This window comes from Scardinius erythrophthalmus (assembly GCF_964197995.2).
Source record: "Scardinius erythrophthalmus genome assembly, chromosome: 15".
Classification (NCBI taxonomy): Eukaryota; Metazoa; Chordata; class Actinopteri; order Cypriniformes; family Leuciscidae; genus Scardinius; species Scardinius erythrophthalmus.
The window spans coordinates 38,352,750-38,369,765 of NC_138235.1; the positions used below are offsets into that span (position 1 = coordinate 38,352,750).

At 37.7% G+C, this 17,016-nt stretch overlaps 1 protein-coding gene across 2 annotated transcripts in view; it reads left to right on the plus strand.

The window, feature by feature from the left end:
• Positions 1 to 17,016, plus strand: part of LOC308703376 (cyclin-dependent kinase-like 5) — a 71,132-nt gene that overhangs the window by 39,182 nt on the left and 14,934 nt on the right. For both annotated transcript variants that reach the window (XM_081386812.1, XM_081386813.1), the window contains exons 9-12: positions 738 to 927; positions 11,283 to 11,363; positions 13,330 to 13,493; positions 14,408 to 15,431. In XM_081386812.1, the coding sequence (XP_081242938.1) occupies positions 738 to 927; positions 11,283 to 11,363; positions 13,330 to 13,493; positions 14,408 to 15,431 (1,459 nt within the window). The remainder of the gene's footprint in view (positions 1 to 737; positions 928 to 11,282; positions 11,364 to 13,329; positions 13,494 to 14,407; positions 15,432 to 17,016) is intronic.

The following is a 17,016-nucleotide window of genomic DNA, read 5'->3' on the forward strand; positions in this document are numbered from 1 at the left end:
AGCTCTAGGAACTCCTTTTGGAGGAACTAATTTACTCCTACTCCAGAGTCGGTCTAAACCAGCGCTATAGGAACTACAGTGACGTTAGTGTTCACTGATTGGCCGAACGCACGTGAAACACCAGTATCCGCCATTTCAAAAAAGGCTGTGTACACACACAGATTATAGCCTATATATTTACTCCAGACACTAACTCTACGGACATGGAAAACAGTGATAGATGGACCTCATAACCTTTACTCTGAGGAGAAACTACAACGCGACTTTGAGGAGACCGAGAGAAACATGATTATGTGTTTCAGCTCAGCAACACTGGACATCAACCACACGTCATACGCTTATAACTCTTCATATAAAGTCTTTCTATGTATAACAGTTCTATCTAATCACGTATCAGACAGGACTGTTAGTAAACTAATGAACACGGAGAATACGAGCACTGTGTGTTCAGGCTCTGCCGTTCTCAGCGCCGTCAAAATAAAAGTCAACAACAAGCGCGGCTTACGTCACGGTGCGAATGCAACCAGGAAAACGTTCCTAGAGAAACATTAGTTCTCGGGAAACAGCCTGGTGACTAGATCCTAAAACTACCCGGTGTGAAAGCCTCTAATTAAATGGCGATAATATCACACATCGTATCACAGGGGAAATTTGTGACAATTCTAATTCTGACTCTCTCTATGTGTTTGTGTGTGTGTGTGTGTGTGTGTGTGTGTGTGTGTGTGTGTGTGTGTCAGGGCGCCGTACGGGAAGGCGGTGGACATGTGGTCAGTCGGGTGTATTCTGGGCGAGCTGAGCGACGGTCAGCCCTTGTTTCCGGGTGAGAGTGAGATTGACCAGCTCTTCACCATCCAGAAGGTCCTGGGACCCCTGCCGCCCGAACAGATGAAGCTCTTCTACAGCAACCCACGGTTCCACGGGCTACGGGTCAGTCTGTCTCACACACAGGGTTTCCGCGGAGTCATAAAAAGTCATAAAACGTCTTAAATTTAATAATAAGAATTTTAGGCCATAAAAAGTCATAAAAACGTCCGGATTTTCCGTACAAGGTCATAAATTTAATTTAGCCACGTCTTAAATTGATATGCTCGTTCATTCGTTGGTTCTACCATTGCCTTTTCCCCCTGAAAATGCGCTGGCGGCATAATGTTAAATGCACAGGTTAAATGCGCCAAAAGCGGAACGCTCATTTGAACCGCGCGCCACACGGACCATTTACCCACTCGGCTCCAAGTCCAAACGGCAGCGCAACGCGAGCTCAATAGAACTGATGCGTTTACTTTGATCGGTCTCGGTCACAAGATCCAGTGAGAAGCGCTTGAATTCAGCGAAGAACACACTGTCTCAGTGATTTAAACCAGTTTAAAGGCAGATAAAACAGCGCTGACAAACAGGAGAACTCTGCACAACGATACAGTCAGAAGGCTTTTCCGTATACAAATTCCCATCATTTACCATGGATTTACTGTCACGTTAGCCTTGTAATATTAACTGCACCATGTGGGATATACATACTGAATTTTATTATATTAGTGCTGATAATGTATTAAAGGACTAATGGAATATTTACAGTATTTAATAATGTATTTAGGCTACTGTTTTTCATACATTTCCTGAAGATACGTGCCATCAAAGTTAGGCAACACAAACCTGTTTCAAGACTTGACCCCTATTAGCACATGCAGAAACTAAGTAATTATTTTCCCAATAAAGATATTTATTTTGTTAAGGACAAATGACAAATGTTTGAATGTCCTACCTCAGATTTGTGAAATGTTCATCTGTTTTAGCAAGTGTTTGTCATTATATTTTCTGACAATAAAGAGTAAAGTTAGTTTAAAACCACAATTAATGCTCTGGGGCCTCATTTATAAAACTTTGCGTAGGATTTGCGTCATAAGTGCCGTACGGATGAAACATAGGACGCGCGTACGCACAGAAATATTCGGATTTATAAACCCGTGCGCACGCACGTCCTACGCAGTTTTCCCTTAATAAATCAATTCTAAATGTAGCGCAGCTTTTGCGGCTTCATGTCACGCCCATAGTTGCCCATAAATAGTCCGTGAAACGCCCACAAGTTAATATTCATCGATTGCGAAATCATGGCAAACACAGAGAGGAAAACCAAGAAACGTAACTTCACTCACGTCATTACGCATTGTGACGGCATCATGGCATTTTATTACCATCCATTTGATTGCATCTGACAAGCTACAGATGTGTTATGAGGATGAATTGCATAACATGCCAATATTATTGCAGAACATATTTCACTTTTCTTTTTGCAAATATGTGTTAATTTGCATTTCTGTTGTAATCTTCGCTTGATTTTGTTTGTTTTACACTGCAGATTGATCAAACGGGTGTTCGTGTCAGCTGTTAATTGTAAGACTTGCTTTGTGAAGTCTTCATGTTATTTATGAGAGGCAGTATTGCTATTTCTTTTACACAACGTTCTACAGTTTCACACACTTTCACGTGTTTCTTCCATCTGCCGACGGTGTCGCCATTTCTCATTTCACCCGTTTTTGTGCGTACGCCTGGGTCAGAGCTTGCGTGAAGGACCGCACATTTTCCCGTCAAGTTTGCTTTTTATAAATACCAATTATTGCGTAGAGAGCGGCGTACGCCTTCTTTTGTGCGTACGCAACGTTTATAAATGAGGCCCCTGGTTTCTACAACTTTCACTTAGAAGCAACAGTCTGCCTTTAAACTTGAAAGAAATAAATATTTGACATTTATTGTGATAATTATCGATATTGACTAATATAAAACAATTATCGTTATAATTGTTTTTGGCCATATTGCCCAGCCCTAACTGAAATCTCCCGGTCTATCACAATGGGAAAGTGTACATTTAACGGCTCAAAGATGGTGTGTTTAGTAGTTGGCTCAAGCCTGTTGCAAATAATCAGTATCAATCATATTGCACACTGGGTAAGAAGGCGTTGGAGCTGTCTTTAGGCATTTAAATAATACATCTTGTTACTTTCAATGAAAGTCAATTAAAAAAAAAACGAAATGAATTTTTCGTAATTCGTGTAGGTCATAAATTTCAATCATACTGGTCATAAAAAGGTCTTAAAAAGTCTTAAATTTGACTGACCAAACCCTGCAGAAACCCTGCACACACACACACACACGCACACACACACACACACACAACTCTCTTAAAGGAGTAGTTCACGTTAAAATGAAAATTAGCCCATGATTTACTCACTCTCAAGTCATCCTAGGTGTATATGACATTCTTCTTTCAGACAAATACAATCTGAGTTATATTAAAAAATGTCCTGGCTCTTCCAAGCTTTATAATGGCAGTGAATTGACCGTTCGCAAAGACCCGCCCCCTTTAGTTACTGTTGCCATGTCCGACAAGCCACGCCTCTCTCACGCCACATCATGTTCTCACGCAGTGGAAAAATACATCGCGGAGCAGAGACACTGAGAGACAGGACAGACCAGGGTACTTTTGATATGAAACAAAGTCTCACCTTTCAAATTTGGTCATTTTTTAAAGAAATTTAAACAATAAATACCATTTTGTGGCTCTTTAATGTGTCTGACAGATCGCTCAGTTAAAGCTGTTCGTGAACCGATTATCTCTTCCTTCTAGTTCATTTATAGCAAATAAACATGAATGAACATCAGAAGGAATGTTGTTTTAACCGCGGAAAGACGGCAGTACACACCGCTTTTCAAGTTCAAATCCTCCTACGTTAATCTACTTACTCTCCGGACCGCTTTGCCGGACAAAAATGGCTGATTCTGCGGATAGCGCATTTTAATTGGTCAGATCGCCTGTCAATCAAACTCCCTGCTAAGGGTGCATTGCAACCATGAGATTGAAGCTCATAAAAGTGCATCTATCCATCATAAAAGTGCTCCACACTGCTCTGGGGGGTTAACAAAGCCCTTCTGAAGTGAAGCGATGCGTTTGTGTGAGAAAAATATCCATATTTAAAACTTTATAAAGTAAAAAAACTTGCTTCCGGCCAAACAAACATACTGAGTCCACTTAAGTCTAAAGTGCAACTTGTGACGTCAAAGAAGAAGCGTAGTGTGTCATGGTGTAGCGTAAATATCAGCAGGACGTCGCATTACTCACATAAGTTGCACTTCACTTCAGAAGGCCTTTATTAACCCTCCAGAGCAGTGTGGAGCACTTTAATGATGGACAGATGCACTTTTATGATGGATAAATTCACTTTTATGATGGATAGATGCACTTTTATGATGGATAGATGCACTTTTATGATGGATAGATGCACTTTTATGATGGATAGATGCACTTTTATGATGGACAGATGGACTTTTATGATGGATAGATGCACTTTTATGATGGACAGATGGACTTTTATGATGGATAAATGCACTTTTATGATGGATAGATGCACTTTTATGATGGACAGATGGACATTTATGATGGATAAATGCACTTTTATGATGGATAGATGCACTTTTATGATGGACAGATGCACTTTTATGATGGATAGATGCACTTTTATGATGGACAGATGGACTTATGATGGACATATGGACTTTTATGATGGATAAATGCACTTTTATGATGGATAGATGCACTTTTATGATGGACAGATGCACTTTTATGATGGATAGATGCACTTTTATGATGGACAGATGGACTTTTATGATGGATAAATGCACTTTTATGATGGATAGATGCACTTTTATGATGGACAGATGGACATTTATGATGGATAAATGCACTTTTATGATGGATAGATGCACTTTTATCATGGACAGATGCACTTTTATCATGGACAGATGCACTTTTATCATGGACAGATGCACTTTTATGATGGATAAATTCACTTTAATGATGGATAGATGCAGTTTTATGATGGACAGATGCACTTTTATGATGGATAAATGCACTTTTATGATGGATAGATGCACTTTTATGATGGACAGATGCACTTTTTTCATGGACAGATGCACTTTTATCATGGACAGATGCACTTTTATGATGGATAGATGCACTTTTATGATGGACAGATGCACTTTTATGATGGACAGATGGACTTTTATGATGGATAAATGCACTTTTATGATGGATAGATGCACTTTTATGATGGACAGATGGACATTTATGATGGATAAATGCACTTTTATGATGGATAGATGCACTTTTATGATGGACAGATGCACTTTTATCATGGACAGATGCACTTTTATCATGGACAGATGCACTTTTATGATGGATAGATGCACTTTTATGATGAATAGATGCACTTTTATGATGGACAGATGGACTTTTATGATGGATAGATGCACTATTATGATGGATAGATGCACTTTTATGATGGACAGATGCAATTTTTATGATGGATAAATTCACTTTTATGATGGATAGATGCACTTTTATGATGGATAGATGCACTTTTATGATGGATAGATGCACTTTTATGATGGATAGATGCACTTTTATGATGGACAGATGGACTTTTATGATGGATAAATGCACTTTTATGATGGATAGATGCACTTTTATGATGGACAGATGCACTTTTATGATGGACAGATGGACTTTTATGATGGATAAATGCACTTTTATGATGGATAGATGCACTTTTATGATGGACAGATGCACTTTTATGATGGATAGATGCACTTTTATGATGGACAGATGGACTTATGATGGACAGATGGACTTTTATGATGGATAAATGCACTTTTATGATGGATAGATGCACTTTTATGATGGATAGATGCACTTTTATGATGGATAGATGCACTTTTATGATGGACAGATGGACTTTTATGATGGATAAATGCACTTTTATGATGGATAGATGCACTTTTATGATGGACAGATGGACATTTATGATGGATAAATGCACTTTTATGATGGATAGATGCACTTTTATGATGGACAGATGCACTTTTATGATGGAAAGATGCACTATTATGATGGACAGATGGACTTATGATGGACATATGGACTTTTATGATGGATAAATGCACTTTTATGATGGATAGATGCACTTTTATGATGGACAGATGCACTTTTATGATGGATAGATGCACTTTTATGATGGACAGATGGACTTATGATGGACAGATGGACTTTTATGATGGATAAATGCACTTTTATGATGGATAGATGCACTTTTATGATGGACAGATGGACATTTATGATGGATAAATGCACTTTTATGATGGATAGATGCACTTTTATGATGGACAGATGCACTTTTATCATGGACAGATGCACTTTTATCATGGACAGATGCACTTTTATGATGGATAAATTCACTTTAATGATGGATAGATGCAGTTTTATGATGGACAGATGCACTTTTATGATGGATAAATGCACTTTTATGATGGATAGATGCACTTTTATGATGGACAGATGCACTTTTTTCATGGACAGATGCACTTTTATCATGGACAGATGCACTTTTATCATGGACAGATGCACTTTTATGATGGATAAATTCACTTTAATGATGGATAGATGCAGTTTTATGATGGACAGATGCACTTTTATGATGGATAAATGCACTTTTATGATGGATAGATGCACTTTTATGATGGACAGATGCACTTTTTTCATGGACAGATGCACTTTTATCATGGACAGATGCACTTTTATGATGGATAGATGCACTTTTATGATGGACAGATGCACTTTTATGATGGACAGATGGACTTTTATGATGGATAAATGCACTTTTATGATGGATAGATGCACTTTTATGATGGACAGATGGACATTTATGATGGATAAATGCACTTTTATGATGGATAGATGCACTTTTATGATGGACAGATGCACTTTTATCATGGACAGATGCACTTTTATCATGGACAGATGGACTTTTATGATGGATAAATGCACTTTTATGATGGATAGATGCACTTTTATGATGGACAGATGGACTTTTATGATGGATAAATGCACTTTTATGATGGATAGATGCACTTTTATGATGGACAGATGCACTTTTATGATGGACAGATGCACTTTTATGATGGACAGATGCACTTTTATGATGGATAGATGCACTTTTATGATGGACAGATGGACTTATGATGGACAGATGGACTTTTATGATGGATAAATGCACTTTTATGATGGATAGATGCACTTTAATGATGGATAGATGCAGTTTTATGATGGACAGATGCACTTTTATGATGGATGAATGCACTTTTATGATGGATAGATGCACTTTTATGATGGACAGATGCACTTTTTTCATGGACAGATGCACTTTTATCATGGACAGATGCACTTTTATGATGGATAGATGCACTTTTATGATGGACAGATGCACTTTTATGATGGACAGATGGACTTTTATGATGGATAAATGCACTTTTATGATGGATAGATGCACTTTTATGATGGACAGATGGACATTTCTGATGGATAAATGTACTTTTATGATGGATAGATGCACTTTTATGATGGACAGATGCACTTTTATCATGGACAGATGCACTTTTATCATGGACAGATGCACTTTTATGATGGATAGATGCACTTTTATGATGGACAGATGCACTTTTATGATGGACAGATGGACTTTTATGATGGATAAATGCACTTTTATGATGGATAGATGCACTTTTATGATGGACAGATGGACATTTATGATGGACAGATGCACTTTTATGATGTACAGATGGACTTTTATGATGGATAAATGCACTTTTATGATGGATAGATGCACTTTTATGATGGATAAATTCACTTTAATGATGGATAGATGCACTTTTATGATGGACAGATGCACTTTTGTGATGGATAGATGCACTTTTATGATGGATTGATGCACTTTTATGATGGACAGATGCACTTTATCATGGACAGATGCACTTTTATGATGGATAAATTCACTTTAATGATGGATAGATGCACTTTTGTGATGGACAGATGCACTTTTATGATGGATAGATGCACTTTTATGATGGACAGATGGACTTTAATGATGGATAAATGCACTTTTATGATGGATAGATGCACTTTTATGATGGACAGATGCACTTTTATGATGGATAGATGCACTTTTATGATGGACAGATGCGCTTTTATGATGGATAGATGCACTTTTATGATGGATAGATGCGCTTTTATGATGGATAGATGCACTTTTATGATGGATAAATGCACTTTTATGATGGATAAATGCACTTTTATGATGGATAGATGCGCTTTTATGATGGATAGATGCACTTTTATGATGGATAAATGCACTTTTATGATGGACAGATGCACTTTTATGATGGACAGATGCACTTTTATCATGGACAGATGCACTTTTATGATGGATAGATTAGGCTTGGGCGGTATTGGAATTTTGATACCGTCAAACCTCCTCCCTATTTTACCGGGGTATACGGTATTACCGTGACTAATTGAAAATTATGACATAATGGGCTCAGATGGCGTCACCAAACTGTTGGCTTGTGCCTACACCGTTCAGAAACTGAATGCCAGATCAAAAAAAAAAAAAAAAAAAAAAAAAAAATCAAGCCGTGCACGTTGTGTCTGAGTCCGGCCGACGGCATTGTTATTATGAGCCCGAGCCCACCATTATTCAACATAATATCTGTGTGCGTGCAACAAGCAAGAAGTGCCTTTGTAATCCGGTGACGCGTGTCCATTGATTTTTATTAATAAAACTTTTCTGCAAAGATGGAAGTTGGCGATCGCCATCTCTGTAGTGAACGCGCCTATAGAGAGAAATGCACATCATTGATCAATCAGATTTATTTTCGTTTTGAATTGTTTCGTTTAAAGAAATTGACGATCGCCATCTCCATAGTGAACGATAGAGAGAAATGCACATCATGGATTACAGAGAGTAGGCTAGTCTATTTCTTTTCTTTTCGTTTTGTATGGTTTCGTTTACTGAAATTGATGATCGCATCTCTGTATGAACGCGCCTAGAGAGAAATGCACATCATGGATTAAATAATCAGAGTGGCCTTTTTCTTTTCGTTTTGAATTGTTTCGTTTAAAGAAATTGACGATCGACATCTCTGTGAACGCTATAGAGAAAAATGCACATCATGGATTAATCAGAGAGTAGCCTACCCTATATTTCTTTTCGTTTTGAATTGTTTTGTTTAAAGAAATTGACGATCGCCATCTCTGAGTTTCGGTTAATTTATGAGATTTCAATGCAAGTGACCGTGGCATGCCAGCGCCCATCATGTCATGATTATATTAAATCCAGGCAATTTGGTTGATGAAAAATGTATTAAAATTAAGATACAATTTATACAAAACGAAATTCGTTTTAAAGAGGCCTTTTACAAAACGAAATTTATTGAAGTGGTCAAATCGTCTGACTCCCGATGCATCCCATGTTATTTGTGCTGTTCACTTTTCATAATCAACAAAGATGGAAAAAATAACATTATAATATTTTAACAAATACGAAACTTAATGCGCTTATTTAATGAATTCGAGAACAAAATGCATCCTGGCAGCAGTGAGTGGGTGGTAGTTTCGGAGATGCGACATTAGGTTAGAGGTGTTTACATCTCTCGCGGTCACCTTTTTATGGCACAATTTACAAATTGCCTCATCAGTATTTACCGCCTCTCCCTTCTCATTTGGCTGGAACCAAAAATATTACCAAACTGCAACCACACAAGCATTTTTAGGCAATAAATAAATTATATATATTATAAGCTATATAAGTGCCAGTAATGACGGTATTGAAACTGATACCGGTGCTATTTTAAGATCCCGCGGTATCCGATATTACCGTAATACCGCCCAACCCTAGGATAGATGCACTTTTATCATGGATAGATGCAATTTTATGATGGATAGATTCACTTTTATGATGGACAGATGCACTTTTATGATGGATAGATGCACTTTTATGATGGACAGATGCACTTTTATCATGGATAGATTCACTTTTATGATGGATAGATGCACTTTTATCATGGATAGATTCACTTTAATGATGGATAGATGCACTTTTATGATGGATAGATGCACTTTTATGATGGATAGATGCGCTTTTATGATGGATAGATTCACTTTTATGATGATAGATGCACTTTTATGATGGATAGATGCACTTTTATCATGGATAGATTCACTTTAATGATGGATAGATGCACTTTTATGATGGATAGATGCACTTTTATGATGGATAGATGCACTTTTATGATGGATAGATGCACTTTAATGATGGACAGATGCACTTTTATGATGGATAGATGCACTTTTATCATGGATAGATGCACTTTTATGATGGATAGATGCACTTTAATGATGGATAGAAACACTTTTATCATGAATAGATGCACTTTTATGATGGATAGATGCACTTTAATGATGGACAGATGCACTTTTATGATGGATAGATGCACTTTTATGATGGATAGATGCACTTTCATCATGAATAGATGCACTTTAATGATGGATAGATGCACTTTTATGATGGATAGATGCACTTTTATGATGGATAGATGCACTTTTATGATGGATAGATGCACTTTCATCATGAATAGATGCACTTTAATGATGGATAGATGCACTTTTATGATGGATAGATGCACTTTTATGATGGATAGATGCACTTTTATCATGGATAGATGCACTTTTATGATGGATAGATGCACTTTAATGATGGATAGAAACACTTTTATCATGAATAGATGCACTTTTATGATGAATAGATGCACTTTAATGATGGACAGATGCACTTTTATGATGGATAGATGCACTTTTATGATGGATAGATGCACTTTCATCATGAATAGATGCACTTTAATGATGGATAGATGCACTTTTATGATGGATAGATGCACTTTTATGATGGATAGATGCACTTTTATGATGGATAGATGCACTTTAATGATGGACAGATGCACTTTTATGATGGATAGATGCACTTTTATGATGGATAGATGCACTTTAATGATGGACAGATGCACTTTAATGATGGATAGATGCACTTTTATGATGGATGGATGCACTTTTATGATGGATGGATGCACTTTTATGATGGATGGATGCACTTATGACTTCAAAACAGAAACAGCCATTCACTGCCATTATAAAGCTTGAAAAAGCCATGACATTTTTTAATATAACTCAGATTGTATTCGTCTGAAAGAAGAATGTCATATACACCTAGGATGAGTTGAGGGTGAGTAAATCATGGGCTAATTTTCATTTTAACACGCATTCCTGCTCTCACTGTGAGTGATTCAGCAGTGCATGTTATTTTATAAGAAATTCATACTCTATGTTATATTCATACTCTCGTGTGTAGTTTCCCTCAGTGAGCCATCCACAGACGCTGGAGAGACGATACCTCGGGATCATCAGTCCAGTGATGCTCGACCTCATGAAGGTAAGAGAGGAGTGTGTTCAGTGAGACACACACACACAGACAGACAATAATAAAGACAATAATAAAGATATTGTTTGATAAGTGGAATCTGTGATTGCAGTCCTTAAAAAACAAAAAAATAGTGCTTGTGTGTGTGTGTGTGTGAGTGTGTGTGTGTGTGAGTGTTCATCACATGTGATGGTAATATGTAATATGAATAAGCAGAGAGAGATTAGTCACAGTCTTTCTGCCTCTAACCTTCACGTTCCAATAATCTAAATAACTAATGACTGTTTTTGTGTTCGTCATCTGTCCCCCTCACACAAATCTCGTGTCTTCTGTTCACCTGTGATGCAGGTTTATCATTACCGTGTGTGTGTGACTAATGACGGTTCATTCACCTCACACACTTGTTTACTGGGGTTTCCATTCGCTCGCACTCATTTGTGTTAAGCTGACGATTGAATCCGCTAATAAAGCTTACCAACCACACTTCACTGGTGTTTTCAGTTCCTGTTAGGGCATCGAGAGACACACAGATACTCTACATGTTGCGTGTGTGTTAGAGAATGAGTGTGACTCACGTAGCTCCGTCGCTTCATTAGGTGAAAGTGACATTTCATCACTGCGAAAATTGTGCGCTAATTATATTTTCATCACAGTGATTTCCTTGTTTCTGTAGATGAATCCTGCAGCTAATAATCCTGATTTTGTTGTCATTAAACTCTCCTCCTGAAAACTTCAACATGGAGGCTTGTTCTGTCATGTCATTTTATTAAAGGATGAGTCATGCGTTAAACAAATATCTTCAACAAATGAGGTTTAGGACATTGTGGTAATAATGTTAGCGGTGTTCTTGTGTGATGGGCTTGTTGAAGCTTGTCGTCTCTGAGGATATTAATAGATGTTTGTTGGGTGATATATATATATATATATATATATACATATACAAATACACATCTTTTAATGTGTTTTTAGAACCATGTTTTTTTGCATCATGACATAGAATAGAAACAAATGTTTTTCTCATTATTATAATGTGATACAGTTAGTTTTATGTTGATTTAATCAAAATGATTCTTTTGCAATATTTTTATCCAAAATACAATATATATATATATATGTGTGTTTGTGTGTGTAAGTGTATATATGTATATATCTATATCTATATATATATATATATATATATATATATATATATATATATATATATATATATATATATATATAAGTATATGTTTACTGTATTAGAATAATGAGAAAAACACTTGAGAATAATGACCTCAAAGAAAACAACTCAAAATAAAATTTACTAAGAAAAATATCCAAATGCATAAAATATGCTATTTTTTCATCTTTGTGACCTTGTTTTCATGTTTATTTATTTATATACAAAATATATATATATATTGTGTATATATATATGTATATATGTTTATATATATATATATATATATATATATATATAATAAAACCCTACATTTTATTACTGAAAGGCAAACAAATCTTTCTCATTCTCATCTTTCTCATAACAATATATATATATTTTTGTATTTTTTTTTTTTTTGAGTAAGCAGTGGTTGTTCTGCTTTTAATTAAATTTGTTAATTTCAATTCTATTCACATTTATTTGTGTAGCGCTTTTCACATAGTTTCAAAGTAGCTTTAAGTAAATGTATGAGTCCACATTACAATTTAATTTAATTTATATTACAATTTAAGTGTTTTTATTTTACATTTTAATAATAATTGACAATCATTGTAATATATAAATGTTTGATTACATTCTACAATATAATACAAAAAAGTATAGTAATATATTGCAAGTAAATATGTTCTAATGCATTTTATATGCAGATTCAATGCACAACTATAATGTGCTTAGTTTTCATGAAAATAATGTAAAAGAAAGAAAAGACTGGACTTCCTCTTGTTAAATTTAGATTATCCCTGTGAGAGATCTACCATTGTGGCTTTCTACTTCCAGAACCTGTTGTTGTTGTACCCGAACGAGCGCTATCTGACAGAACAGAGTCTGAACCATCACGCCTTCCAGACTCAGCGCCTGACGGAGCGTTCCAGCCCGCTCACACCCACACCCATCCGCTCCTCCAAGAGGAAACCCCTTATGGACAACAGCGCCCCCAGCAGGTCAGGAGGACTCATTCAATCGGACTGGGAAGACTGTGTATACAAGCTACATACTTACTGACTGTGTATACAAGCTAATTATGTGGTTAAGCATGCAATATTTCAAAGAGTAGTATGCTATATTGTGTGATCCTATTTCCTATCCTGTTTCACTTTTCATCTTGAAAATAGTTATTTTGCATTTTTAAACCATTTTTGTGAAGCTTTTGGCAGCAAGATCAAATAACAAGTCTTATTTCATTTAGATTCGTCATACTGCAAATCAAGGTCACATCAAATTAAATGGAAAGTCAATTTGAATGCATTGCATTATGGAATACAGAACATTACACAGTGTGCTCTGGTCGTAATCTGCACATTTTTGCTACGTTTAGTAGGTCATCCGGTATTCCACGCATGGAAATACTGTGCGCCAAATGTTCAATATTGGGAGGAGAGCTTGACATTAACACAGTTATGTTCAGTTAATTGAATGTAAACAGTTGAGAAAGAAAACGCACGTATAACCGTAAATTCAGTCTTAAAGTGACAGCAGCCTAATATTCCTGCTGCCATATTATGAGATATTGATAATATAAAAAATATCTATATGGCAGTTTTCCCCATGGTATCAATGTCATAATTGTAGCTAGTGAAAATGAAAACGTTGGAAAACCACTAGCCACATTGGCTGCTGAGCAAAAATTTAGTGTCAAGCCCTGATTGGGAGTAAATAAAACTAGGGGGAAATGGATTTGGGAATCTATTTTAATAGGCTAAGCAGGAAAAAAGCACTTTTCCACAAACATTAGGTGTTCAGTCCACTTGAGCCATCAATCTGATTATAAACTGAATATCTGTGTGCATGTAAGCTTAGCTAGTGTTGCTTACAGACGCTCACGTTTGCATTCTTTAATTTTTTAATGGGTTTTTAGGGGTCACGTTGTCAAGAGTTCAAGTCACCATCGCTCAAACAGTCGTGACTGCTCCAGTCTGCCCCGTCATGGGCACGAAGACCTCCACCCTCCCAGCTCCGAGACGTTCCTGAACGGGTCGGTTCAGTCCGCCAACAGCCTGAGCCCAGTCATGCACCCTAAATCCTTCCAGCCGCTCAACCGCTCAGCGTCGTGCGGGAAAGACCTCCAGCATGCTAAAGAGGCCAAATCAAAATCGGGCGATTTTGACTTCGGCAAACCAGCAGACGGTCCCGGCGCCAAATACCTGAAATCAAACACGCCCCGTTCCCAGAACCGTCATTCCTTTGTGGAAGGCAAGACCGGCACGCTCACGGGCGACCGGGAGAAACAGAGCCGCCACGGATACGGCGAATCGAACGCGTCGTCATCCTCTGCCGGAAAGGGATCATCCTCATACCTGAGTTTGTCTAAGAGTCACGGAGTGCTTAGTGACGCCAAATCTGTGAATAACCTCAGCGATATGCGACTACACCCGGACGACCCATCCGGATCGCCCCGCTACTTCCCCAGCAGCTGCTTGGATCTTAACATGAACCTGAACTTGGCGGCTCCGGGAAGCCCGTCAATGCAACACGGGGGACACAGTCCCGCTGTGGGACGTCGAAGCAAACTGGAACGGGACGGAAGCACGGTCGAGCCGTCCAGCCGGCGCTCCTCGTCACGGCAAAAGAGCGACGGGAACCCTGTGGATCCGCTCGACCCCGGAGCGGGACTGTCTCTTTCGGCTCCGCAGGAGTTCCCCTACGGCGTGGGCTACACCAGCCCGTTCTCCTCGCAGCAGCGCCCGCACAGGCACTCGATGTACGTGAGGAGGGAGCGCGGGCGTCCCCATGGGGGCGAGGCGGGCGGATTGGTGGTGGGACAGGGGATGCCCAACAGGGCCAGTAGTTTACAGCTACTGACCCCTCAGCTACAGCACCGGACCCTGCCGAGACACATGGGCAGCGCCGTGTCACGGGACGCAGGATTAGACGACATTAGGGTCAGTCCATACCTCTTTTATTTAAAGGGATAGTTCACCCAAAAATGAAAATTAGCCCATGATTTACTCAAGTCATCCTAGGTGTATATGACATTCTTCTTTCAGACGAATACAATTGGACTTATAATATTAAAAATTGTCCTGGCTCTTCCAAGCTTTATAATGGCAGTGAATGGCTGTTTCTGTTTTGAAGTCCATAAAAGTGCATCTATCCGTGATAAAAGTGCATCTATCCATCATAAAAGTGCATCTATCCATCATAAAAGTGCATCTATCCATCATAAAAGTGCATCTATCCATCATAAAAGTGCATCTATCCATCATAAAAGTGCATCTATTCATCATAAAAGTGCATCTATCCATCATAAAAGTGCATCTATTCATCATAAAAGTGCATCTATCCATCATAAAAGTGAATCCATCCATCATAAAAGTGCATCTATCCATCATAAAAGTGCATCTATCCATCATAAAAGTGCATCTATCCATCATAAAAGTGCATCTATCCATCATAAAAGTGCATCTATCCATCATAAAAGTGCATCTATTCATCATAAAAGTGCATCTATCCATCATAAAAGTGAATCCATCCATCATAAAAGTGCATCTATCCATCATAAAAGTGCATCTATCCATCATAAAAGTGCATCTATCCATCATAAAAGTGCATCTATCCATCATAAAAGTGCATCTATCCATCATAAAAGTGCATCTATCCATCATAAAAGTGCATCTATCCATCATAAAAGTGAATCCATCCATCATAAAAGTGCATCTATCCATCATAAAAGTGAATCCATCCATCATAAAAGTGCATCTATCCATCATAAAAGTGAATCCATCCATCATAAAAGTGCATCTATCCATCATAAAAGTGCATCTATCCATCATAAAAGTGCATCTATCCATCATAAAAGTGCATCTATTCATCATAAAAGTGCATCTATCCATCATAAAAGTGCATCTATTCATCATAAAAGTGCATCTATTCATCATAAAAGTGAATCCATCCATCATGATAAAAGTGCTCCACACTGCTCTGGGGGGTTAATAAAGACCTTCTGAAGCGAAGCGATGAGTTTGTGTAAGAAAAATATCCATATTTAACACGTTACAAAGTAAAATTCTAGCTTATATCATGGATAGATTCACTTTTATGGACTTCAAAACAGAAACAGCCATTCACTGCCATTATAAAGCTTGGAAGAGTCAGGACATTTTTTAATATAACTGATTGTATTCGTCTGAAAGAAGAACATCATATACACCTAGGGTGACTTGAGAGTGAGTAATTTAAATTTTTGGGTGAACTATCACTTTAAGTGTTTTGCCTGCTTCCTGAGGCCTGTCAGCATTTGTGAGAGTGTAGAGTGTGTTCAGTGCTGGGTCTGGATCAGCGTGATGCCCATTCCTGGTCTGGATGAAGTCTTAAAGGGGTCGCACACCGGACGCACACTTTCTCAGTTTATGGCCAGCAATATTGTTATGTTTAAGGACGTTATGAAATTAAGATGTTATTGTTATGTTGTGACTGTCCTGTACAATTAAATACAATCGTTGCTGAGTCTGCAGTCTGAACACTTTA